Source organism: Beta vulgaris, chromosome 6 (genome assembly GCF_026745355.1).
Source record: "Beta vulgaris subsp. vulgaris cultivar EL10 chromosome 6, EL10.2, whole genome shotgun sequence".
Lineage (NCBI taxonomy): Eukaryota > Viridiplantae > Streptophyta > Magnoliopsida > Caryophyllales > Amaranthaceae > Beta > Beta vulgaris.
In genome coordinates this window covers 69755743-69782465 of record NC_079207.1, presented here as the reverse complement: position 1 = coordinate 69782465, position 26723 = coordinate 69755743, and the positions used below count along the sequence as shown (strand labels likewise).

The 26723-nt window shown below is 35.7% G+C and overlaps 1 protein-coding gene across 4 annotated transcripts; it reads left to right on the top strand.

The window, feature by feature from the left end:
• The first annotated feature begins 1244 nt into the window (after positions 1-1244).
• LOC104897847 (CSC1-like protein At1g69450) lies at positions 1245-26472 on the top strand. 4 transcript variants are annotated; one of them, XM_010684803.4, is made up of 12 exons: positions 1245-1354; positions 1571-1629; positions 4275-4588; positions 5682-5837; positions 5958-6021; positions 6800-7009; positions 9763-9909; positions 13116-13414; positions 15840-16116; positions 19172-19453; positions 21367-21600; positions 25917-26472. In XM_010684803.4, the coding sequence occupies exons 3-12, from the start codon at positions 4308-4310 to the stop codon at positions 26109-26111; spliced, it is 2145 nt and encodes a 714-aa protein (XP_010683105.1). In that variant the 5' UTR covers positions 1245-1354; positions 1571-1629; positions 4275-4307; the 3' UTR covers positions 26112-26472. The 4 variants fall into 4 exon arrangements, with proteins under 4 accessions (XP_010683105.1, XP_048503359.1, XP_010683104.1 ...); XM_010684802.4 differs by having other exon boundaries at positions 1265-1629; XM_048647401.2 differs by lacking the exons at positions 1245-1354; positions 1571-1629 and adding an exon at positions 2059-2599.
• Positions 26473-26723: the final 251 nt, after the last annotated feature.

Sequence of the window (26723 nt, the reverse complement as noted above, 5' to 3'; positions counted from 1 at the left end):
TGAGTTTGAATAAAGAGGGGTCATCTATGATTCCCGAGTTGTAATTACATTTTCTATTCCGCTGCAATTTGGTTTTGAGACAATGAATTTGAGTTACCGTATTTCTAATTATGCCTTGCGTTCCATCGCGGCGGTAACACTCCCAAAGTCGATGCGACGTAGCTTTAGACGTGTATGGATTTTGGGGGTGTTACAAAGCTTCTATATCTCCATTATATAAGAGAAGAGGGAAGGAAGATGGTGCACCTCCTTTGAAAATACTAAATTACCCTTAATAAGTAATGAAATAAAAAAGAACTACAAAAGAAAATAATTTATTAAGAACCCTTTCTTATTTCAACTTGCCACTAAAAAACAAGTTAAAAATGATATATGCATCAAGTACTTCAATCAAAAATTTAAATGAACAAAATATCTCGACTTTTTTCTATAAGGAAGATGATATACATGACGTCTACCTAAATACTGAAACACTCACTGCGTTTGATACTATTTAATTCAGTCAAACCAACTCATTATGTCTAGTATTATTATTTTTGTTCAAAATTCATTAACAAAAAATTAATTTAGTCAAACCAACTCATTATGACTACGTTTGACAATCTTGTAGAATTATAACCTAAATTCAAAAAGTAATATTAATAAACATATTTTACTTCATTTTTACATGCTAAATGAATTACTTACAAATATACACAAAAAATCTTCAAACTAGATCTAAAAGGATACAAAAAGAAAAGACATGAATTTTTCAATGTGAAAAATTGTACAAAAGGATACGTAAAATAATTTTTAAAGTGTTTTAGCCTATAATAATTTTTTGAAGTGCTTTAGGTTATAATAATTTCCTTATATAAAATAATAATCGAGCTCGTTCACGAGCTCTCCATGCCGAATTTGACATAATTCGGCTCAACTCGTTAAGTTATCGAGATCCTTAATCCGAGGTTGGAAGGATAAAAGGAAGCAATAGGGCCTCTATTTGGACAACTCACGACCCGAACGTCCTAGCACAATCCTTTTTCAAAATTGTGGCTTAGTGACTTACTCTCTTTACAAACATTCGCCATACCATAGCCCTCTACCACTTTACCTCAACTAGGTACCCGAATTCAAGTCGAACTAGCACGAGTCGAGTTTGATTGATATTTAATCGAACATAGTCTAAACTGTTCGAGAACAGACCGAACTTATTATCACCTCTAGGCTCTAGTAATGAGTAATGAGATAAGCTATCAACAACTACACGTTAATAACCGGTTAGTGAGTAGTGACTATGACTAGTGAGTTGTGGGCAGCCTTCCAGCGATAACCGTTGTCTTCCATAGTCGACATAAACCCATCGACGTAGCAGGTAATTGATTTTTCCCAACCATGAAACTTGGAATTCGAAGTCAAACATCTCCTTCAAATAGTCATAGCATACTCAATTTTAAAATCAGAAAAAAAGTGCCCAAAAGAATATTCTCCAAATATGTTGCTGAGTCGTTAAAAATTCAATCAGGCACAAATCCTCTTTTTTTTTTTTTTTTTCTTCTTCCTTCAAAGTTCAAAGTCCACTGAATTTCAGATTTTTGAAGATTTGATATGTTCAGTGCCAATTTATCAACAGTTAAATTCATAAATCAGGTTTGTTATTACTTCCTTTATCTCATTATCTGTAAACTAGTTTGATTTTCTTCTGAATTATTGGTGTTTTTGCATAATTAAGTAAATTTTGCTCAATTGGGTTGTATGCTTTTGCTTGAGTTAGTTAGTTAGTTGAATCTTTTATCAATAACATGTCTTCGTCTGTTTTTTAATACTCGCAACTTGAAATGTGCACAAAGGTAAGGAGAGGAGAGAGATAGAGAGATGAAAAAGAACCCCATGTGCTGACAAAGGAGAATATATTGTCAAAAATGTCCCTTTATTAGATCATATACCGAGGTGTAGGATGAGCCTCCTACACCTTGCCCATGTGGCTGGCTTTTGGCAGTATTTTTGAAAGTGGGTCAACTCTTTTTCTCTCATCACTCACTCGTTCACTCTCTTTCTCTCTCATTTATTTACTGAAACAATTTTTTTAATGTATAAATGCATATGGTTTGGTGTACAATAGTAATGACCATCACTGTGTATATTGTGATTTATTGAATTTCGGTATGGGATACATATTGAATTTCATTAGTGAACAAACATCAACACACCAGTGTACAAAGATTGGAAATTACTCACTTGACATCAGCTTCAGGAATTGGGTTACTTTCAGCTAGGGGCTATCATTGTATATTTTGACTCTGTTAATGAACAACCACGAAGCCAAGAATGTACAAGGAGGTTGAGTGTGGGAAAGAGAGAAGTGGTGAACTGTATATGGGGGAAATGATGGCGGTTGACATTAAATAAGTTATTAAATGGTGAACAGTAACTGTCAAATCAGTTACTTTTTGACTTTTCGACATGTACAGTGGATGTAAGGGGAATGTACACTGGCTGTCAAATCAATTACTTTTTGCATGTTGAATGGTGCGTTTCATTCTTCTTGCCTTGCGTTTTGGAGCTGGTGTAGGATGCTCTCGGTCCAGGATCTACTAATTGAAAAATGTCAACGTTGTAGGTAATAGAGAACTTCCTACAATGGGAAATGTTGCAAGTGTTAAAAAAATGGATGAAGTAGTATTACATATAGCTGCTTAAATGATGTTTGCTTCAGTAATAATGCTTCTGTTTTTCTCAAATGATGTAGCTTACAAACTGTTATAAAAGCTTTTTTTCCCCATATAATAGTGGTTTTGTCAACTTATTGTGACTTATTTCAGCAACTTAGAGTAGTTTAGATAAGTTTGAATGTATTCCTAGACAATATGTGTAGGGAGAAAATTCTTGATTGGGGCTCGAGCTTTTCGAGAGTTTCACTGTTATTCTGGCTACACACACACAAAAATGTATATTGATCGCGTATTACCATGTATGAAACTAATTCTATACAATATGTAGCTTACAATTAGAGTAATATCTATATAAGGCATATGAAAATCCTCCTAAATCCACATCCCTATTCAAATTTATTGAAACTATGTGATTGAGCTGTTCTTGAACATGTAAAAGAAAAAGTATTATATGATGTATCCTGAGTCCTGACGCATTTGTTTCTTGTTCTTTTAATTATGAGTTATGTTTGAGCGTTTTAACGGTTCAAGTGCTGTTTGCTAAATGTATCCAGTGAACTTACTGTCCAGTATCCGCAAGTGTAATGTCTTTGAAAATTGGATGTGTGTATGAACATCAGGCTCTTTCTAGTGATATTGATTTTGTAGGAATGTATCTCCATACTGTCATTTACTTCTTTTTAATTATTGCCATGAAGTAGTAAGCCAAATGTCTTTTCTGTCATGAGTCTGATGCAAACAATCTCTTTTCGGTCTAGGGTACTAGCCTCACATGCATGTGTGCTGCACAACTTCATTCCTTCCTCATGCAACGTGGTAGCTAGTAATCCACAGCCTTGATTAATCCCTTTTGTTGTGTTTGGTTTGTTCTTTTTGTAATTTTTCTCTAGTCACGTTCTTTGTGTGGGAAAAGACCAAAAAAGAAAAGTAGAGGAGCTTATGATTGCTTAACTCTCAAATAAATGCAGCATTAGCCTAGTATTAGTGTAAGAATATCATTTGGATAGTGCACTAATATTGTAAAGTAGTTTGACATTTTGTGTTTCCTACATCTCTTCCTTGTCAAAGCTCCTCTTTGAGGCTTTTGTATAGCTGGAGCCAATCTTTAGATTCTAAGTGATACTTGACTATTCTTGATTTTGTGGATAAATTCCTCTACGATGGTTCGAGGCCATGAACTGTTTGTCAATCTCCCGGATATTGTACATGGATGATATCCCTTTGGTGTCTTTCTATATTACTTAGAAAAACAAAGTTGAATGCTCTTAGATTTATTCTCAGCTTGCATTATAATATTACTAGCCTTTTGTGCACGCAATGCATGCGGATGCATATAGAAAATTAGATTAATTATGTAGACGAATTGTTTTTGCATTTTGTTTTTTCAAAAAACTGTTCAGTATAAATGTGGTACTTTTTTATTTTTTTTCCCCTTTTTCTCGTTTAAATGAAGCAGATAGTCATCCCCTCCCTTTCTTCTTCTTAATTTCCTTTTTCTATTATTTGGTGTCCCCCATGTGTTGCCATATATATAATACAGATCCTGAATTATTTATTTTAGTGCTATTTCAATTCTATATTACATGTGCGACTGATAATTTGTTTCTCATGGCACTTTTGCAGGTTCTTCATGGATAATTAGTGATACCCTTCAGAATGATTGTTTCTGCTCTTCTAACATCTGTTGGAATAAACTCCGGCCTCTGTATATTATTCTTTGCGTTGTATTCTATCTTAAGAAAACAACCAGGGTATTCTTATGTATATGTTCCACGCTTGTTGGCTGCAAAAGGGATTGAGAGGAATCGTTATATTCACTTGCAACGGTTGTTACCTTCCCCTAGTTGGGTGAAAAGAGCATGGAAACTTAGTGAAGAGGAATTATTGTCAACTTCAGGCCTGGATGCTGTAGTTTTTATAAGGACTATAAGACTCAGGTAGATACATCTAAGAATTTTCAGAACTATCATTATTCAACTATTATTGTGAGGTCTAACTTTTATGATTCAATCTCTCCAAGACTCAGGTAGATATACTTTATCACCTTCTTTTTTAGAAAAGGTTCATTGTTGCATTTTTTTTTTCAGTCGAACCATTTCTAAGGAAGAGGAAAACAGGAACCGCGATGACTCTTACTTCTTTGATTCCCTTCTCTCAAATACCTTTTTATTGGATGCACTACAGGGTCCTCCATTCCTAGACTTAGAACTTAAGCCTATAAAAGGGGCACTGGTTTGTATTATGTAGTACTCCTTCCATTTCACAAAAATTTACTCACTTTCCTTTTCGGTACTTTCACAAAAAAATACTCCTTTTTTTCCTAATCTGGGACATGAGGCCCGCTATATGAGGCCCGCTATAACTTTTAACTTTGTTACTCACATTTCCTTACTTTGTAATTCTTGTCTCTTCTTAACCCCATCACCATTTCTCCAACCAACTTCTCCCCTATTTTCTTGGTTCTTTTAAAAAGAGAAGTGAATGGAGGGAGTATGCATCAATCAGTATATTATCTCAACATGAGACCTCAAAGTAAAACTTTCAAGTCCAAACCACCAGTTTCTTTGGGGTGCACTCTATTACAAACTTTGGCTTTGTCTACTTTTGTCTTTTTAAAACCCTGTTATTGTCTGAGACTCTGAAACTTTTACTGGAATACCTTATTGTGGGAAACTCTAGCTCGATTACTGTGCCAACCACCAAAGATACACTGCTAGCATTTTCAATAATTTTACAATATATGTTTGTGTTAGCCATAGTACAACTATACAAGTCATTTCTATAGATGTAAGTTTCAGGCTTCTCTCATCAATTCATAGCTGATTTTCCATGCGCCTGATGCCATTCTCCAATTGAGTTGCTATAAAGCTATTAGATCACTATTGTTTGAGGATGTATGCTATCTTTACTGTATTCTTGTACTGCTCTAAACAGGTCTATTTTTTGTTTTCATGAGATATTATATGGGATTATGGGTGTCCTTTTTTCCCTTCTTCAGTTACTAACTGCCAGTGCTGCATTTTTGCGCAGTTTGAAAATATTTTCTTTCGCTGGGGTTATAGGACTCTTTGTTCTTCTTCCGATAAATTGTGCAGGGACGCAGCTTGCATCATTCGATATTACTGTAATCTCCAGTGAAAAGCTGGATTTATTTACCATTTCCAATGTGAACAATGGGTCTAAATGGTAAGTATCTTTAGAATATTCCGTGACTCCTCTTCAGTTTCAGAAAATATGCTGACTTGTTTCAAATTCTCACTGATCAAATAAGAACATTTTAATCATAGAATTCTGTTTTCGTGCCAGGTTGTGGGCACACTGCTCAGCTGTATACTTGATTACTGGCTTTGTTTGTTTTCTTCTTTATTATGTAAGTATTTATTCATCTTATGGAACTCTGTAAGAAAAAGCTACTTAAGTTCCACCTCCAAGTTTCTTTGCAACTTATTCAACTAAGTTGGATTGTTCGTACAACTTGATCTCCCACCCAGTCACAGCTGTATACACTCTGGATATATTTGTTTCTGTGTCCACACTCCACAGTGCTTCTTCTGTTCCTATGCTTGAGTAGGATATTGACAATAATGTGAATATAAGTGGAATTGTTGAAAATGCTGTGTTTCCTGCTGTAAAGTGCTTTTGAGTTCAGGATATAATCTTTACTAGTCTCTGACTGCATTGAGATTTGCAGCATAATGCTCAGGCAACTTATAGAAAAGGCCCCTCTTAGCATTATTAACACGCATACATTACTAATCAAATCGCCTGCCATCTTTGGCTGCAAATTTATCTCTCTAATGAAAACCAAAGAACATGCAACACTCTTTGGGAAATTTTCATGAATACGATAATGGATAAGTCCTTTGGCCAAGTACTGTATATAGAATAGTTTTTTGACTCTAGGATGATGACCTGTAGTATAGCTTTGACATTCTTCGCTTCTTGCAGTTGTCTGTGTTAATTTTTACTCATAAAATACTGTTAGTAGAGGTTACACTTTTCTGAATTTGTATCTTATCTCTAGCATTAATTATGCTTTCTCCTTTTCCCCTTTTGATATTGATTGATGAGGTGCTAAGAGTAGTAAGTTTGATATTTTTCAAGACAACAATGTGTCTATTGGATCTCAAATACTTATTATTCTGCAGGAATATGATTATATTTGTTCAAAGAGGAATGCATATTTCTATTCATCCAAACCTGAGCCACATCAATTTACAATATTAGTTCGTGGGATCCCTGTACCTCCTGGTAGCAGCATCAGTGAGAGTGTTGAGAGTTTCTTTAAAGAGTATCATTCATCTACTTATATGTCTCATGTGGTGATTCATCGGACACATAAAATCTCTAATATTATTGTAAGTCCTACAATATTTGAATGTCTATCCTTTTATTTATTTATCTATTGTGATCTACATGTGTTCTGAGTGTAAGTCTGTCCCCCAAGTGCTTTTTAGCAATAAGCTGCCTACTCAATTGCATTGCAATTTGTTCTTTTCTCAGATGAGAACCTAGCTGTAGTACTTAACTGTGTTCAAGTTATTCTCAGTTTTCTTTTTGTAAGAAGGATGTGATGCTTATTGATTAAAGTAGCGTGCACGAAATGAAGATTTTGAAGTCCTGGATAATACTTAGTGAGTCATCATTTCCTGTTTGAAAGATCTATGCTTAGTAAAGTTATCCTATCAATCACTGGTCCCTCCAGAGGATGTATAACATAATCTAGAAGATAGTGATTGTAATTATAATATTTACGTAATTTATATATGAAATGTTTTCCTAATCTGCAATTATTTAGGTGATCTTATGTAATCCTTGTATGTATGTGATATATTTGTACCTTACCTATATATAGTGTGGAATACATGATTCAATCATAAGCTAGTATGGTAATAAGAGCAATCACTCATCCTTTTCTCTTCAGTGATCTCAACGTCTTTGTCCTCTTTTTCGCCACCTTTTCCAGAATTTTCTGCGAGCATCTCTTCCATGGCCCACCACTTCTGGCCCTTCCTCCCCTGGACTGTTACAATGTCTCCAATTAACTCTCCTTTGTAGACCAAATGATTAGTAATCAAAGACTAGTCTTGCAATTAATTGACAACCTGTCTTTTGCCTTTGATACAGTCGGAAGTACCATTAAGTACTCTACTCCTATCCCTTCCATTGACATTGCACGCAGCATGATTCTGCTGATGGAGACCCGTCGAAGCCGTAAATCCGACTCTTCTACTCTGGTTGCTGCCATCTGTAATTTGCTTTCTTCGAAGTTCAACATTCAAACCCCTCTTATTGCTCTCTTTTCTTAGATGTAGGTGTTAATGTGTTTATTGCTTCATCTACAACTTTCCTTGACCATCGCCATATATGATTTGGGTACCTGCCGTTATTTCCTGGTTATATTTTTAAGGTGGCTCCATCGTTACCATATTTCTTTCTCGGCAACAGTGTGTCCAACATGTCCTATACATGACTGAAATGGCCGATTGCTAGGCTATGCCGACTTTGATGATCCGATTTCCAATTCGAGCAGTATTGGAGTGTTATAGGTGGCCTTGATAGCTTCCCTTCAGTACTTAATGTTCACTAATCTTGAGTCTTGACTATGCCTTTCAATAGATTTCTTTGTTTAGGCTTGCTCCCATTGAACCACATCTTACGGCTATGAAACTCTTCCTCCTGTATTACGATTTACACCTTTTGGCTTCTTAACCACTAGCTTGATTGCTAAAATGCTAACCCTTACATGGATTGGGGTGGATATTGATACTAGCTGTTGTTATCTTTCGGGTACTGTGTTTTTGGGGATACTCAAATATCCTAGTCATCTTAACGGCAACTTACCTCCAGTGCCAAAATAGAGTATCGTCGTGTTGCCAGTATTGCTGGTGAAATGTCTTGGACTCAGAATTTTTTCCTTGACCTCCATCACCCCTCTGGAAGTCTGGTTTACTGCGACAACATCAGTGCAGTTTACTATTGACATTCCTGAGATCTTCTGCAGCGTTAACGCATTAGACATGCTGAGATGGACATACATGTTGTGCTTGAGAAGGTCACTTGGGTCACATTCTTTGTGTCTTTTCTTCGTCCCTGTACCCAAATATTCTAATTTCTAACCAAGGGCCTCTCTTCCTCCTTGTTTACCGTATTTCGGCCGGTCTCAGTGTCCGTGCCTCTCCTTTGGCTGCGGGGGTGTGATATATTGATGTTTTCTTATCTGTAATTATTTAGGTTATCTTATGTAATCTTGTATAGCAGGATTCTTTCTACTTTCTATATTTATCAACCTATTCAGGAATTCAGTCATGTTTTAGTAGGAGTATGACTTCATTTTGTTTAGTTTATCTTTGACATCTGCTAGGATTGTCTTGCTTGAGAATTGAGATACATACGAGATATCATGTCTTTCTATGCCTGTTGGTGTCCAATCCATGTAGATCAAGGTGTCATATCTCTTTCAAACACTGGTCATGCAAGTTTATTTGCAAGGTTATACGAGAATAGGAGAATGTAGGCATAAATTTAGTAGCTTTTGGTACAGGTATGCCTTTGGAAACTTGATTTTCTGATTATATATGAAAAAAAAATATTATTATATGATTAGCTCTTGAGTTTATGATACTTGGGAGATTATTTTGTTATTTATATTAGGGAATTGAATCCCTATTTTTAGTTCTACAATATCTTGCAGGTTATCTGTAAAACAATATGTATTTTGTTATGTTTAGGAAAAAAAAATTGTAGGTTAGTAGATCTTATGCTTGCTAGTTGTGTTAGGAAACTGTATTGCTTTTTTCTTTCTACTAGTAGCTCACAAATTGTACTCCTTTCCCCCTGCTGAATTTGGAATAATATTAGAATGAATATTAAGAAGATTTTCTTTAATTGAATATGTTCACCTTCTCTGTCATTTTCTCTTGAACTTCTGCATATATATATATATATATATATATATATTTAGACAGCGAATGTTCTTTGAGTTGTACTGAACTACTACAATTAGATGTGCTCTTCCTATTTGTGTGAGCCAATTGATCTTTCAAGGTTCCCATGATAAGGAGTCCATATTGAAACTCTATTTCTGATGTATGCTTGTATTTCTTCTTAGATATTTGTGAAGAATTTGTATAGAAGGCTGAGGCATTTACACTCTGAAGCTGACAAAGTATATTCCAGAGGTGATGGTTATTCTGGAGTATCTTTACGCGATCCTGCCCTCGATAATCTGAGCGAAGAGCAGTCTTTGTCTGTGCAAGTATGTCGTATGATATTTACTTACTAAATGTTGATTATTATATGATTTTACATTGGTCTGTCATGTCTATCTATATATATATATATATAGAAGTGAGTTCATATGAGAATTCATTCTCATTTCTCATGTAAGAAGCATTCTCATGTGATCCTGCCCCTATATATATATATATATATATATATATATGAGTCCTTATGAGAACATATATCATATATGAGAACAGATTTATGTTTAGAACATCCGCAATACTTTTTAGAACATATGCAATACTTTATAGAACATACTTAAAGTTATGTTTTTAGAACATTTTCAACATTTTTAAGAACATATGTTATGATTTTTAGAACAATAACTTGTAGAACATATGCTATGATTTTTAAACATGAACATATCTTTTTACGTAAGAACCTAATCAACACATATACATATATTGATATATACATGTTTTAAATTTTCATGCTTATGTCATAAATTATTTCAAGTATGTTCTAAATTATTTTAAGTGTTCCAAATTATTTCAACTATGTTCTAAATTATTTTTAACATGTTCCAAAGAAGAAAGTAAGTAATTATCAAATAATTCCGAGAAATTTCGATGTGTTTTTGGTAATTCTCAGTTGATTTTTAATTCCAAAAATGAAGAAATAAAGGATGCAATACTATTCATATTTTTTCATAAATTTGTAAATTAGGAACATCAAAACTTTAGTGCAACTATTTAGACCACGACGGGAGCTATATAGGATACAACAAGGAATATTCAGAACATAACAAGAACTATTTAGAACACAAAAAGAACTATTTAGAACACAAAAGAACTATTTGGAACATAATAAGAACTATTTAGAACACTACAAGGACTATTTAGAACACTAGAAGAACTATTTAGAACACTAGAAAAACTTTTTAAAACATATGTTTTACTATATTTAGAGCATAAGAACAACCACGTAGAACATCCTTTTTTAATTATCAACAAAATAATCACAAAATTAACATGGGAGAAAAATATGCTTACTAAAAAAAAAACCTTAAGTATCTATCGTAAAAAAAAAGTTTAATAAGTAGTTCAAAAAAGTGTTGCCTGTGTTCTAAAAATTTAAGTTTGTTTCCTTCAAAAAAAATTATGTTGTTCTAAAAAGTGTTGCTTATGTTCTAAAAAGTTAAGTATATATCCTTAAAAGAAAAGTCTAAGTATGTTGTTCTAAAACGTGTTTGCATATGTTTAAAAAGTGTTTCACTTTTTCTAAAAGTTAAGTATGTTTCATTAAAAAACATTAATTATGTTCTAAAAAATGTTACATATGCTGTAAACCTAAATCTGTTCTCATATAAAGAAGTGTTAACATAAGAGATGTGTTACCACAAGAGCTTTCCCATATATATATATATATGAGATGAATGCCAGTTTAATATGATGAGAGGTCATTATTTGAGGTTAAAAGCTTGTGTCAAGCTTTTCAAGCATGACCTGTGCCAGTATCTTCTCTTGGCATCGAGATTCTTATTATGCATCTGTGCATAGTTGTATATGCTTTGCGAAAAGCTGCCACTTATCTTTGTTTTGCATAAGTGATTTAAGCTTGTGTCTCATGCTGCATAGTCAGTTCATTTCCGTGAAGAAATTGGCAGTGACCCATGGTTAGGTTTAGCCAGTCAGGCTAAAAAGTGAAGCATCCAGTACATATTATTAAAGGAGGGTATGAAACTTGAGTGGTTTTTTTAGTAGTAGGGGAGAAAGTGGCCCCTGCTCAACCCTGCGATGCCAGATTTTGGCTGGAGTGGCCTATTTGTTGCATTAAGCCTTCATTTTTTCTTAGGTTTGGGACTTTGGGTAGATGGAGAGCTTAAAAGGCTGGCTGGTGTCAGAAGACCGAGAATCCAGATTTAAGTTTTGATCCTTGGACAACAACAAAAATAACAACAATGTCAGAGCCTAAATTCCAATAGGATGAGGTCAGCTGCATGAGTTTTGACACTTGGACGATAGATTTAGGTTTACACAGCTTGGACTAATTGGTCGTTCGAGTGATGCTAACAATGGATGAAATTTGGTGATCTTCGTTCTTGTATATGTATCACGATTGTTAATCATGGGGAAGATCTTTGGGGTTTGTAATAATATCAGGGATTGGAGTGAGAGACTGCACATTTAGTCGAATTGGACCTAGGAATGATGTAGACGCACGCAATAACTCCTTCAGTGAGACGCCATTCTCTTAGACTTCAGTGAAAACTAAGAACTCAAAAGGATCCATAGATTGATAGACATATGTCGACATGCCACTTTAGACCTTTTATAATTGTTCTGTTATACTTATAATAAAAAAAGATTTTAGTGATTGGTTTTTGAATGAGGATGTCATCATCTGAACATGACATGGGGTTGGAACTGGGCAGAAAAATAAGTTATGCTGACCCTAAGCTTGCATTGGATGACTAGTGCATTCGGTAGAATTATTCTATAATTGTTAGCTTGGAGGCTTTTGAGTATTACGAGAACACTACAGAGCTTGCTTTAGGGTATTACTAGATTGAGGGATGTTACACATTTTTTTGTCCACTTCGCATCTCCATTCATGATGCAACTCCTTTGGAAAAGATAAACCTTCCTCTTTAGGGTTGAGTGAGAAGAAGTGCTTAAAAGGCTCAGTTGCATGGTTTTTGATGTTCTTGTTAAGGGTGAAGGAAGCCTACATCACTGTGTCACATACAGAGCTTGCTTTCACACTTTAATCTTGGTTTGTCACTGATCTCCTTTCTGTAATGCTTGAACTTGTATTACCTTGAAAATTAAAAGCTCCCCCCAGGCACCGAAGCTAAATGGTTGCTGAAGGGATTACCTTTAATTACTCTAGTTTTTGTATATTCCTTCCAGTCATTACTCGTTATCTTCATATAATATTGCCCAATTGCTATGAAGATTACCTGAAAGGACAGTATTTTTTATTGATTTTTTTTCCTTTACTTTTACTGATGGGATTATGATCTGCTTCCTATTTTGTTCATATCTGGCTATAGCCTCTACAGAGACCATAAGTGATAAGTCACAACAAATTACTAGAATAGATTTACGTACTGTTTGATGTTAAATGGGCTTTCTTGGGCATCTCCACACAACTTAAGATTGACGACATTTGTCTCTTGTAATGGTGGTTGTCTGGTGTTGCTGACATACTTGTTTTGTACTTCTGGCAATGGTGAAGGAAGTACGTTCTGCTTTTGTATCCTTCAGATCTCGGTTTGGTGCTGCAATTGCTTCACGTTTGCAACAATCTGAGAAACCCACAGAATGGGTTACAGAGCAAGCTCCCGAGCCAAATGATGTATATTGGCCATTTTTCCATTCAACGTTCTTGCAGAGATGGATGTCTAAAGTTGTGATAATAGTCACGAGCATAGTTCTCACTGTTCTATTTCTCATACCAGTCGCGATTGTGCAAGGTCTTGCCAATCTGTCCCAACTGGAGTTCTGGTTTCCCTTCCTGAAAAGCATTCTGTCTGCGTAAGTGAAAATATCATCTCATGAATTTCGTGCTTATTGTTAGGATTGTTATATCCTTTCCTTTTTATAGTCATTGTTGTTATTGTTGGCCCTAAAATTGGCTCAGTCTACCCCAGATGTCTATCCTAAGTGTACCTTTATAAGAATTTTTTTTTGTCAAATTAATTAGCAATTATACTTTTTGTTGAAGAGAAAAGTTTCAGCTTTTTATAGTGGTCATAGTGCAGCTATATGTTTATTCAACTAAGAGGTTTTGTTGGATATGAATAAAATGACTAAAGAACTACCAAATATGATGACTAAACGCTGCGGAAATTTAGATGAAAAACTGCATTAGATCTGAACCTGCTTATGAACACTTTAGTGATCATCTATGATGCATGCGTCTTATATCCACTTTATGACCTTAATCTCATGATTACTTAGAGGTCAACAAGAATCGTCGCGGAAGCAACTTGTAACGGATGAATGGAACGACTTGCGGTCGATGCGGTGTGAATTTTTTCAAAAAGTTCACATTAATATGTTCTAACCTTATTTGCATGGTTTTAGTTTATGAAGCATTATTACAACATAATATAATCAAATCTATCAAAATATCATGTTTCAGCAGCTATATAATTAATTCATTCAATTTTGGCCAATGTTTGAAAAGAACGGATGTAACGGGGATAAAAATGTTCTCACGTGACGAGTTCGCGTTACAAAACGGACAACGTGGCGAGAAGTATGTGATTTTTTATTATGGCGTTCCGTAACGGGATTTTACAGAATGGCAAATCCAAAATCCATTACCAAATGGGAGAGTTTTGATTCCCTGCACCACAGCCTAAGGATCTCTTAGACAATTCTGCTTTTGGGGTAGGTAAACTAGCTGTTCTGTCTATCAGTTCCTCTTGAACAGCCATTTCATATATGTTCAAATGGAATGACTCAGATTCTCTTGCTGTAGGGTTATTCTTTTACTGGGCCTTGAGGTGCCTAGTTTCTTCTCCCTTTTCGCATTGGCTGTCTTGACCTACCCATGATCCTTGTTGTAAACATCGTAATCTTGGTCAAATGAAGATGCCAAGATGCACTAATGTCCATGTAATCGGTTCCTTGGTTTTACATGGAATTTAAGATAAAGGTTTTGAGCTAATGGATAGTTACATTGCTGTGTATGGATTGAGCTGATGGATAGTTACATTGCTGTGTATGGATTACAAATCACTATGCAATTCAATTTAGAACTATGGCTTCAATTTCTCAAGGAATGTTTGACTTTCATCCCTTCAATTGGGATTTTCAGTTGAATTGATATATGTTGAGCATTGGCTGATTTGATATAAGGTTATAAGGGGTCGTTGGTGGTTATTACAATATGCGTCAGACTGACTCCATCTTCTCTAGACTTGAATGTATGATACATGGTGATTTGCACAAGAAATATCTTGAAATGCTTCCTTTGGACCTTATATTCCCGAAAGCCTTCTTTCCATTCATCTGAGAGGATAGAACAACCTTTTCTTGCTTATTATTTTTTTTTTTGTTGGTGGGTGGAAGATGTGGGTGATGCCATTGGTGGGAAAGCTAGCTGATCATTGGCTCTGTTTTTTTAATCTCCCTGCCCTGTACTTTTCCCTTCTTAGCCCTGTATTCTGCAGCATTATTAGGTATAACAGGCTAGGTGTTCAGCTAATGAGCTAATAGATAAAAAAAATACCTCCTCCGTTCTCTTTTAGTTGCAACACTTCCTATTTTTGAGTGTTTTGATTTAATTGCAACAATACCTAGTCTGGATATTCTTTCTCTCTATCTCTTTTCTCCACATGGGTCCCATTTTTATATATCTCTATCGCTCTCCTCACCTGATTACATGGGCCTCCCCCCATGTTGCAACTAAAACAGAACAGAGGCAGTGTATGTTATGAGAGATCCTTTTGTCAGAATATGAATATGTTGCTATCACTCATTCAAATTCTTAGCTGTCCCGGATACTTTTGCTGTCTTTCTTAGCTCCTGAATTTTTGCTGTTTGTCATTCATATTTTCATTGACTGCCTTTTCTGAAGTTTGTGAATGCTTCATGCCTTCATTAATCTTTAGGACTGAGCCCTACCTTTTAATTAGAAGATGAACTTGGTTCTCAGCTATGGGTCATAATACTAGCTAAACCATGACACCCATTCTAATATGCTCCTTTTAACATGTTCAGCTGTTTAATATTTTTTTTTTATATATTCAATTATTTTCATCTTGATTCTTTTGTTTTGCCTGGCTAACTATTGTGATACATGGCCACTCTCCTGATGTTCCTGACTTTGCCTCTATAGATTTTCATCTAAATTACTAATTTGTAGGAGTAAACAGATGCATTTTGTAGTCTATTCTATGTAGCTACAAGCTGTAACATCATTTAGTAAGTTTTGCATGTTCTCTTGCAGGCCAATAATCAGTCGAATAGTCACAGGCTATCTTCCAAACCTTATTCTTCAATTATCTTTGAAGTTAGTGCCTCCTGTCATGGAGTTCCTTTCATCAATTCAAGGATATATATCTTACAGTGAGATACAAAGAAGTGCATGTGACAAGTTTCTCTGGTTTATTATATGGAACATCTTTTTCACTAATGTGCTTTCCGGCTCATTTTTGAACCCGCTTTTTGAACTCCTTGATCTCAGAAACATTCCTGAACATCTAGCAGTTGCTGTCCCAGCACAGGTAAATGTATTTTATTTAGCATATTTGAGCTCTTACAATTTTTCTTGTGAATGCCTTGATTGTTTTGTTATTCAATTTTTCTGGTTATTTTTTTCCGCTGTTAATCTGAACTGCAATATAGGAGCAATATATACCCCCTCCACGGGCTCCATCTCTCAATACTTCACCCACTTTCCTTCATAGGGTTGTCTAAATATACTCTACTCCTTTCCTTTTATGGGTTGGGTTCATATAATTGTAAGTTACCCAACAATAATAATATGAATAAAGGAATTATTTCAAACCTTATTTTTAACCCCCACTACATACTAAACGGGCCACACAGTATGCCTTCCTTATATGTGTGCCAAACCAGATGAGTAAAGGATTGAGAGACGAAGGGAGTACAATGATAAGGATACTGTAATGTCTAATCATAGTAACTACTGTATTTAGGAAACCTAATGTCTAATTAAAGTACATTGTATTTGGGATACTAATGTTCCCACCTTCCTGGCATATTCGGTATATTCTTTAATACTCCCTCTGTTTTTTGCAATCGTTACGCTTTCTTTTTTGGCCGTTTTTATTTAATTGTTACACTTTCACTTTATCCATGGTAACCTGGTACATCAACTTTTCACACTTTTCTACCTTATATACCCCACCACCCAATTTATTAATCCACCCAAAACCGTCCCATCTACTCTATTTTTCTCTCTCCTACAATGTTTTAATGGTTCTTTTACATTTCTTAAAAACCAAATATTCTTTGTTTGTACTTCTTTCATGCTCTTTGCAGAATTTCCTTGGTTCTCCCCTAAAGTGAAGTGTAACAATAAAAAAACAAAGGGAGTAGTAACTACTGTATTTAGGAGTGCCTCAGAATTTCTTGTGAGAAGAGAAAAAACCTTCAGGAGCTATTAGACTTTTATACTTTATGGGTTAGTGTGTTGACTATTAAAGAAAAATTAAATCTAGAATCTAATGATGTTAAAGATAAAGAGGCTTCATAGGATGTTTACTTAGTTAGCAATATTACAAGAGATGATAAAGAATCAAGTGATAGGAGATAAGGAAGGGGTGAATTCTAACAATGAGATGACTATTATACATTTATACTTGTGTCTTTTTTTGAAAAAAGAGTCGTCTAAAATAACGGAGAAAACATCTATCCTCTTTGATAGGGATATAATAGTCACATATCACTTTAGGTTGCACCGAAAGAACATTTCTCTCTTAAATTTGTGTATTTCTATTAAATTGGATTTCCTAGTAGTTACCCTCTTCAAGTGAGTGATGGAGAGAGGATGGGATGACTATTACTCCCTCCGTCCCATTTTATAGTTCCCGTTTCACTTTGGCCACAAGAATTAAGGAAACCATGAGTATTATGTACTTGTATTGGAGTTGTGTTCTTTGGAATTATTGTCATAAAAAAATGAAAAAGAATTAGAACATTAATGGGTGAGCATGTGAAAAAGGAGAGAGAAAGTAAAAAATGTTTTTTTCTTATACCCACGAATGAAATTGAAGGAACATTAAATGAGGGTATCAAAAACCCATGTGAAAAGGAGGAGAGAGAGAGTAAAATGTAGTGTTCAAAAATTGAAACAAGGGAAATGGGAACAACATTTTGGGACACCCAAAATGGAATACGAGAACTATAAAATGGGACGGAGGGAGTATGTCAGTAAGTTGGTGTAATCATACTAAGTGGATGGAACAATGTGACTGTTCTCTCTTGATGTGGGAGTACAGGAGTTATTTCATGGTAGATTGTTGATGTAAGGGTTTAGATATTGCAAAGACACGCAAAAGCGAAAATAAAAGGGAAAATGGAGAAACACATTCTGCCCTGAATACCCCAAAGAGAGGAGGAAACATCCTCAGTCTCAATACACTTTTCTTCCTTTTTAATGATCTTTTTGCATATGAGACAGCATGAGATTTTCGTTCTAAAATCACTGAACGAAATGCCTTGATATGCTAGAAATAAAAAGTAACAATAAACATGAACAGCCAACTTTACAGTTCCAGAAAAAACCATGTGCAACGGGCCTACGGCCTTGTAGCTCTACATGGACGCTTATGTTGATGCTGTGTGGCTGTTGAAAGCTGCATTTCTTCCAATCTCGGTTGGCTTGCTCTTATCATGTCATGGCTACCTGTTCCAAGGGCTTTAACTCCCTATGAAGCTCTGCAACAGTTAATACTTGCAATTGATTCATCTTGAGTGAAATGAGAAGCATGTAAACTTGTTCTTTGTAATATTTTCAGTTTGCTCTCAGTTGTAGTTTGGGGTCCCCTAAATTACTGTCTACCTTGCTCGCATGTTGACATATTACTATTGACCTTTTAATATTATTTTGCTTCAGTTCTCACTTCTCACTCCGAAAGTGTCACTACTTGGAAGTGACACTTTTGCTCCAAGTGAGGCAGGTATAAATGGGGAGAGTATTGCATTTAGTTGTTCTGTCCCCTGCTCTTATGTGCTCAAAACTGGGCAAAGCTTCATTTTATAGCATCTGGAGCACATTAGATTTATCAAGTTGTCTACTGTATGAAGAAAGTTGTCATTCTTAGTTCTATTACAGAGTGCTTCTAATTCAATGTATCCTATACAATTCGTTTTACGTCCCCTGCAAGAATATATATTTTGTGCTTCACACCTGATATGATGCATATAAATATGCAAAATATTGAATTTTCTGTATATCCGGCTTGTGATGGCCTTTTTGTTTTCCACTCTTGTGCATTTATGTGCTTGCATGTTTCCTGGAGATGCAAACACTCTCTCTCCAACAAAAGAACGACATGTAAAACCTAGGACGACACTTTCTCATGCTTCCATGAGTGCATGTTGAGAATGATGGCAAAATTTGTATTAATGCCTTAAAGGACAAAAAATATACTTCATGTTCTTAACTTCTTACTGTCCAGCATGTTATTTTGTATGCAAGATATGTTTAAAGCTGTTCTCTCTCATAATGAGCTTCTTAATGCCGAAAGTAACAATTTTTTTTATGATGTCCCTTTTCCAGACTTTCACACTTCTGTTAGTATATTTCTGCAGGCATCTTTTTTTATTGCTTATGTCACCACCTCAGGATGGACCAGCACGTCATCTGATCTCTTCCGTATTTTTCAATTCATCAAGAGCATATTACGAAAGTGCTGCTGCTGTAACAGAAACATTCCAGACAAATTTGATCTTCCATATATTTATTACCATAGGGAAATCCCCAGGATTCTGTTTTTTGGACTTCTGGGAATTACCTACTTCTTCCTGGCTCCACTCATCTTGCCTTTCCTGCTGGTCTACTTCTTCCTTGCATACATCATATACAAAAACCAGGTAACCTCGGACCTCGGTTCTTTTCTTACGAACCACCTTTTGTACATCCCTGGCGAATTTCTTATTTCTGAAGAAGACAGTATTGAAGCTAATGATTGTGAAGTTGTTGTACAAGTTGTGTGTTTGATTAGTAACATTCTGCACTACGAACTCTTTGAATAAGATAAGATAAACTACCTCAAAATCTTAAATCATGTTTCTAGTCTACCTCCCTTGAGGGAAGAAAGAGACCTGACCGTGGTGGTGTTGTAGGTGTATGGCACACAATGTGACCTTGTAACTTGCTGAATGTACATAATGTGACCTTGTATATTGCTATTTGGACAAGATATATAAACCCACCTACTTTTTTTTGATGCTTGGACACCAAAAAAGTATGGACCCTGGCCACTATGAGTTACAACTCCCTAAAAGTACTGATCTACATACCTTATTCATCTTGGATTTTGAGTAACATAGCGGTAAAGTTACAACTCCCAAAATCTCCTGTTTGGTTCTGGCGGTGCCCTGAAGCTTGATTTGTACAATGTTTTCATGTTTCATTAATTCAAGATGCATACGGAAAGTACAGCCAGACCTTTCACCAGCATTAATTGGCTGCATATGAAAAACTGTAAATGGCTGCCTTCATAAAAGTTGACAGCATTTTCAAAATGGACCCTTTTCTTTAAGCAGTCCTACGTAATGATTCACTTGGAATAGTATCAATTTTGGGGTGTCTTCTCTTCCCAAAGTAGTCCCTATAAATAAGATAAAAAGGGTGGTGTGATGTCCAAAAGGGGGGAAACAGGAAAGAGAAAGTATATAATAATGTATACTCCCTTTGTTTTTAGTTAGTTGTTCCACTTTGACGGTTGCTTTTCCAATTCAACCTTGTTTCTCTACTAATATATAATAGCTAATATTACCTATGAAATGTTGCTGGAGTTGTGTCAACGTAAATTTCACAATATCAACTCTTTATATTATTTCCTAATTGGTAGCTAAAGATGTTAATGGTCAAAGTTGTGCATCGGCAAGTGTGAAAGTAAAAGAGGAACAACTAAATAAAGATAGAGGGGGTATATTAATATAATAATCTGCATTAGAATTTTCTTCTTTCATGCATGGAGGTAACATGTAACTGAAAACAGTTACGAAGGGGTCATAATTTTAGGTCGGGTAAATGGATTCTTACACATCTTGGTTATTTTTTTGATATAATATTGGAAGTAGATGCACTTCAACCCCAGAGAAAGCTAGAAAAGGCTAGGGAGGAGATATCCAGCAAGAGAACAAGGAGGGAATTTCCAGATACAAAATATCATCTTTCTAAATAGAAGTAAAAGTTGATAAAGAGAGGAGCATATGGTTTGTGTTTCATTAGGGTGGTATTGATTTGATGGGAACATCTAACATATCCGATACCCATCTTTCCTTTTTTGACAAATAATGCTAAGTTTAGTCATGGCTCAATGGTTATGTCATGGAAATATGTGAGAGGTTAGAGGTTTGAATCTTGTTAAGAGATTTTCTTTCCTTTGTGATATAACAACTTACACAATGAGGTACCATGTCATATTTTAAGTTAGATACAAAATAAGATGTGACATTATATCATTGTTAGCAAGATTCAAGAATGTGACATGTGGGAGTATATTGTGAATAGACTATGCATTGTAACAAACGTATAGTATAGATTGTCATTCTTATTTTTCTTTCTTAATATCAAAAAATGAAATTTCGTTGGCCCTGTTTTATGTTTGGTTTCATCTTCACATCATCCGGACAAGTCATAAGAATTTCTTTTCTTTCAAGCATTCACATTCTTTAGCATTCGTTCATAGAATCACAATGATAGATGAATTTTTTTTTATTATTCGATAGAAGATAGATGAAATTTTGACTAATGCTTCTATGCATTTATCTTGCAGTTCATAAATGTATATGCCCCAAAGTTTGAATCTGCCGGGAAATTTTGGCCTACTGTACATAATAGCATGATATTCTCGCTGGTGCTGATGCATGCTATTGCTGTGGGGATCTTCACACTGAAGAAGTTTTCATGTGCGTCGTGGTTAATTTTCCCTCTTCCTGTACTTACACTTCTATTTAATGAGTATTGCCGGAAGCGCTTCCTACCAAACTTTGCTGCATACTCTGTTGAGGTATACTCTTCCATGCAATGTGCCTATTGTTCTTTAATTCTCCCCAAAGTTGATTGCTTGCGATGTTCATTTTGTATGGAAAGAACTTTACATCAACCCAGTTGTGAACTTGAGGATGTAGAAAGTTGATGTCTTGCTGCAGTGTGACACTTTCTATTGTGGATAGAGGCTGAGGAAAACTATATCCTACACCGGGATCCAATTGGATTTTTCCAGATTATATATATGGTAAAGAGAAGTAGAGAATGACCCTAATTAACCAGAATCTCTCACAGGAAAACCTAATCTAGGTTTGACGGATAAGGAAAGTCTTGCTGAAGTGTGACACTTTCTATTGTGGATAGAGGCTGAGGAAAACTATATCCTACACGGGATCCAATTGGATTTTTCCAGATTATATATATGGTAAAGAGAACGACCCTAATTAACCAGAATCTCTCACAGGAAAACCTAATCTAGGTTTGAGGGATAAGGAAAGTCCGCACCCCCATGAACCAGCTTTGGGGGTATAGTTATTGCCGAACCTAACACCTGCAGTGCAACTGCCGATTACAAGTGAAACCCTCACCAACTGCACCACATAGATTCAATAACTATTCTAAATAACTATACTTCTATATTTAATAACTACTATTAATTATTATTCTTCACATTTTACATTTAATAATTATCTTATTTATTCTTTTTGGCAATCAATTTACACTCTAGATAATAAGTTGGAATCGCGGAGACAAACTTTGGAATCTCGTTGGTTTAGGTTAAGCAGATGGAATATTTGAAGTGTAAGTTTAGTGGATTTAGAAGCAAAAAGACGGGGAGTTTTAGATTGGAAGATTGTCCAAGGTTCTGACTTCTTTTGCTATCTACGAGCTAGTATACGAGAGGGATAGGGATTATGTGATCCTGACATGCCCTAAAGATTAAAGGGAAAAATCTACCGCACTACAGACCTACATATGATACCAAATGTTGGGCACTGAAACATTATCACATCCATAAGATGAATGTGGCGGAGATGCATATGTTAAGTTATGTGTAGACATACAAGAAAGGATCGATTTGAAGAATGATATAATTAAGAAAAAAGTAGGGGCTACATCTATTAAGAACAAGATGAGGGAGATCGCCTAAGGTGATTTGGAGTTTGGACATGTTAGACCAAGTGTCAAGTGATGCACCAAGAGGGAGGCTTAAAGAGTGGCAAAGTGATGGGATTGCTAGGGGTAGGGGATGACCTAAGAAATTGTAATACGAGAGGGTCTAGTCAGTTAGTCTCTCCTTTATTACAGGAAGTTTGTCAGAAAGTGGTTAAATTTTGTTAGGATGGTTTTGGCGGGAAAATCAGTTGAAGCTATTGAACAACTGATTTTCTATAAATACTCATTGTATAACCTTTGTAAAGCTCAGGTAATGAAATAATAATCCCATTCCTCTTTCTCTTGTATCTTTCTCTATCTTCTTATTCTTTCTCTAATATTCTGAGTTCTGGAGGTTGCCTCCATTTATCTTGAGTGTTGTAAATAACAGAAGCTAATTGAGCTTACTGTTACAGAAAACTGGGATGAAGGTGATTGAGAGTGATATGAGTCTCTTGGGATTGAGGAAAATATGACATTAGATAGAGGGGAGTGGAGGTAGACAATTTATGCTACTGGCATGACTTGGTTTTATAATCATTCTACTTCCTTTTTACTCTCCTCCTTGTTTATTATCTATTCTCCTTTTGAGGTTTCTTAAACCTTTCCAGTGATTTTCTTCAAAATTTGTTTTCCTCTCTTTACCTTCTTTTATAGAACTTTCTTAAATTTTATTTTTAAATTCTTATCTTATGGTTTCTATATACACCCTCTTCTGTAAAACATTCTCTATTTGCTATGAACTGATATTTTAGAGGAAGGGTAATTTAGGTATTATCTTAATGAGTAGCTTGGGGAATAAGCTAGGTAGTTATGCTAAGGAAATTACTTTATATATAGGGTTAATTAGAGAGAGAAAGGTATGTTGAATATTGACAAGAAAAATTGGATGAGCTCTTGTAGTTCAATTGGGAGAGAATCAAGCCTCTCGAAAGCTTGAATATCGGTTACTTGTGCTATTTTTTACTATTATTATTCAATCAAGGTTCATCTTCTTCCTTAATTTCCCTATTTTATTATTATAATCTGTCCAAGCTATGTTAATTCATAGCACAATTTGGAAAACCGCAAAGTGGACTTATCTATTAACCTCGAGGAAATAACATATGTCTTGATCAATTACTTACATAATTTCCTATGGCCCATTATCAACTCAAACTATATCTTCAACCGTGAAAGGACGAGGTTTTACTAAGTTATGAGCCACTTTGTTTCATTCCATATCTAACATGACTCCAAGCACTCCTCCTTAAGCAAACAAGTGAACATGCAACCAAGAACTTTTTCTATCTATTCCGGGAAAATAGGAGGCGGGGTGGGGAAGACTTGCGGCCAATGTTCGAATGAATAAGCTTCTTCTTCTTTTTATTCTCTTATTCAAATGCTAGTTGTGTCAGTGCCGCCAGACGTGCCCTCCATTTCCGTTTCCGAAAAGGGCTCTGCTAGGACGTCCAGGTCGTGAGTGGTCCAACAGAAAGAATTGCAATCCCCTTTCCACAAGCGGGTTCAAGTGCCTGAAGAGCATATCTTTCAAAACAAATACGATTCCCTCGATAAGACATTCCCTCTCGCCGGCCGATCTTTGTCTCCTCCTTTTGTCCACAAAACTCAAAAGACCAAGCTAAATTAAGAATGTCGGAGATTAAAAAAAAAACAAGAGCATTGTTAGGGATTGCTCTTCTTTCTAACTTCGTTGAGCACTTTCTAAGTTTGTTCAACTTTCTAATTTGAAAGCAACAGTTTTCATGTGCAATGCTTTTATATCCTGCTGCCAGCACTATGTTCAAGCCAAAAAGCCACAGCTTGAGCCTCTTTAAATTTAGCATGAAAGTGGCCAGAATTGTTTAACGGCCATCATTTCCGCGTTTCTGCTACTGTTTTGAATGCGCACTCCCAAAGAACATTGCATACTCCTAAATTTCGAAAACAAGGAAGTGCTAAACAAGACAGCATATGAAGCATGCCATGGAAGAAAATTGTAAAAAAGATTTTAATGCATTGCCTATGCCCCTCAAAAGAAAGAGAAAAATGAAAGGAAGTTCTATTCGCTAGTATAAAGATTAAAGGCCATGTTGACCTTGAGCATACTGGAGGGAGGAGGACGCCAAAACATGTCATTGACAGCTGCTGCCTGCACTGCAGTCTGCTGCGTAGCAGTATGGTCAGCAACACATTCCAATGCTTGCATCCTCGCACCACCAGGTCTGCACCAAGTCGTGCTAAAGACCAAACCGTTTCTCGCATTCCAGCATCCCCACGGTCGGATAAACACTGTTCTGCCAAACCAGAATTTACAGCTTGCGAAACATACTCTAACCAGTCCTTCCACGAGGTGAATCTCTGATCTGCCCACCGCTTCCTGTTGACATTGCTATCCACCCAGTTCTCATGGACCATTGGACACTCCAAAATCGTATGAACATCAGTTTTTTCCAGAGCACCACACAACATGCATCGAACATCAGCATCTGAAATTTCTTTCTGAATGTCTAATTCTAGGAGGCGCATATTTTATTTTTATATTCCCATATTCTTGTTTGTTCTTTACACCTCATTCGGCTTCTTCTTCCTTATGTATTCCTCTCATCTGACTTTCCTCACTTTTACTATCTCTTTTTTTATTTGTTTATTCTCTTCAACTTATTACTATTGTTTCATTTGCCACATAAACGATTTCCTATGATGCTTCATGTTAGCCGACCCAAATCATTTGGGACTAAGGCCTTGTTATTGTTGTATTTTCATTTTCACATTTGGTAGTTATACTTAACCTCCATGTCAATCCCTAGTGTGAAGTTTATCTTGGTACAGAGGGAGTATATGGTGCTTATATTCATATGATAGATTAAGCATCAACCCTAACAAAGGAGGATCTATGCCCACCTCCCCTTTCACCCTCTCCTGTGCAGGTCCAATCTAACATTTTTTTTTAATGAGATTGCTCTCCCCAATGGTACTATTGTGTTGTTACAAGTTGAAGTAGGAATATTAGTGTGGATAGTTAGTTATTGTTCTTGATATAGAAGATAACTTTTTTCATCATAGGAGATAATTTTCTACTCTTTTTTTTTTACTTATGGTTTATTTTTATTTTTATTGGGTTTGGGTCTTCGAGATGCTCTTTTCCCTTCATTTTCCTTATGCCATAATATGTCTTCATCGTATGTTATATATTTCCAGAGTTTGATAAGGAAGGATAGGGAAGATCTCAATGATCCTGAGGTGCCGCAGTTCTTCAGAGAGCTGGTTACTGCCTACGTGGATCCTGCATTATCTCCTTTGAAGCTCTCAGACTCTTCTGGTCATAGAGCTCCTCCTAGTCTCTCTGATATCTCCGACGATGATGTAACTCCGCTTCTCTCTCAGAGCGTATGATTGTGAAATCCGGGCCTGCAAACCATGTATTCATTCTCATCCGCGGTCTCACAGCAATTAACGGGTTTTTACGGGATTCCTCCCCCCCCCCCCCAATCTTTCCCCGGCAACAAAAGGAGATTTTCATTGTTATCATCATTGCTTTCTGCTTGTTTTTTTTATCATTGCAGAAAAAAAGTATGGTATTGTATGTGAATGTACATAGCAATTCTTTTTCCTGTATGTAATCTGAATGTCTGATAGTTGTAAAAAAGAACTGTTCATGTTGTTATCTTTATGCAATTATGTAGTAAATTATGAATGTATGATTTTTACAGTTTAGTAACTTGAATTCACAGCTTATTTTTTGGCTGCCTGGACACATCTGAGAAGTCAAAAAGTGATCTGGGTCGTTTTCCTTAAACAGACTTCACTTTAACTGTAAATCACCAGAGAGATTTTATGTCAGATTCTGTTACTTTTTGCTGTAAGGTGAATGTAAAAGTAAAATAAGTTTAAGTAAACTCTGGCATCCATTTCTTTTGATTTTAGTTGGAAAGAGGCTTTTGCATGAACTTTTGAGTATTTCAAACAACATATTTCCGGAATGAAAAGGTACTTAACAGAATTCAC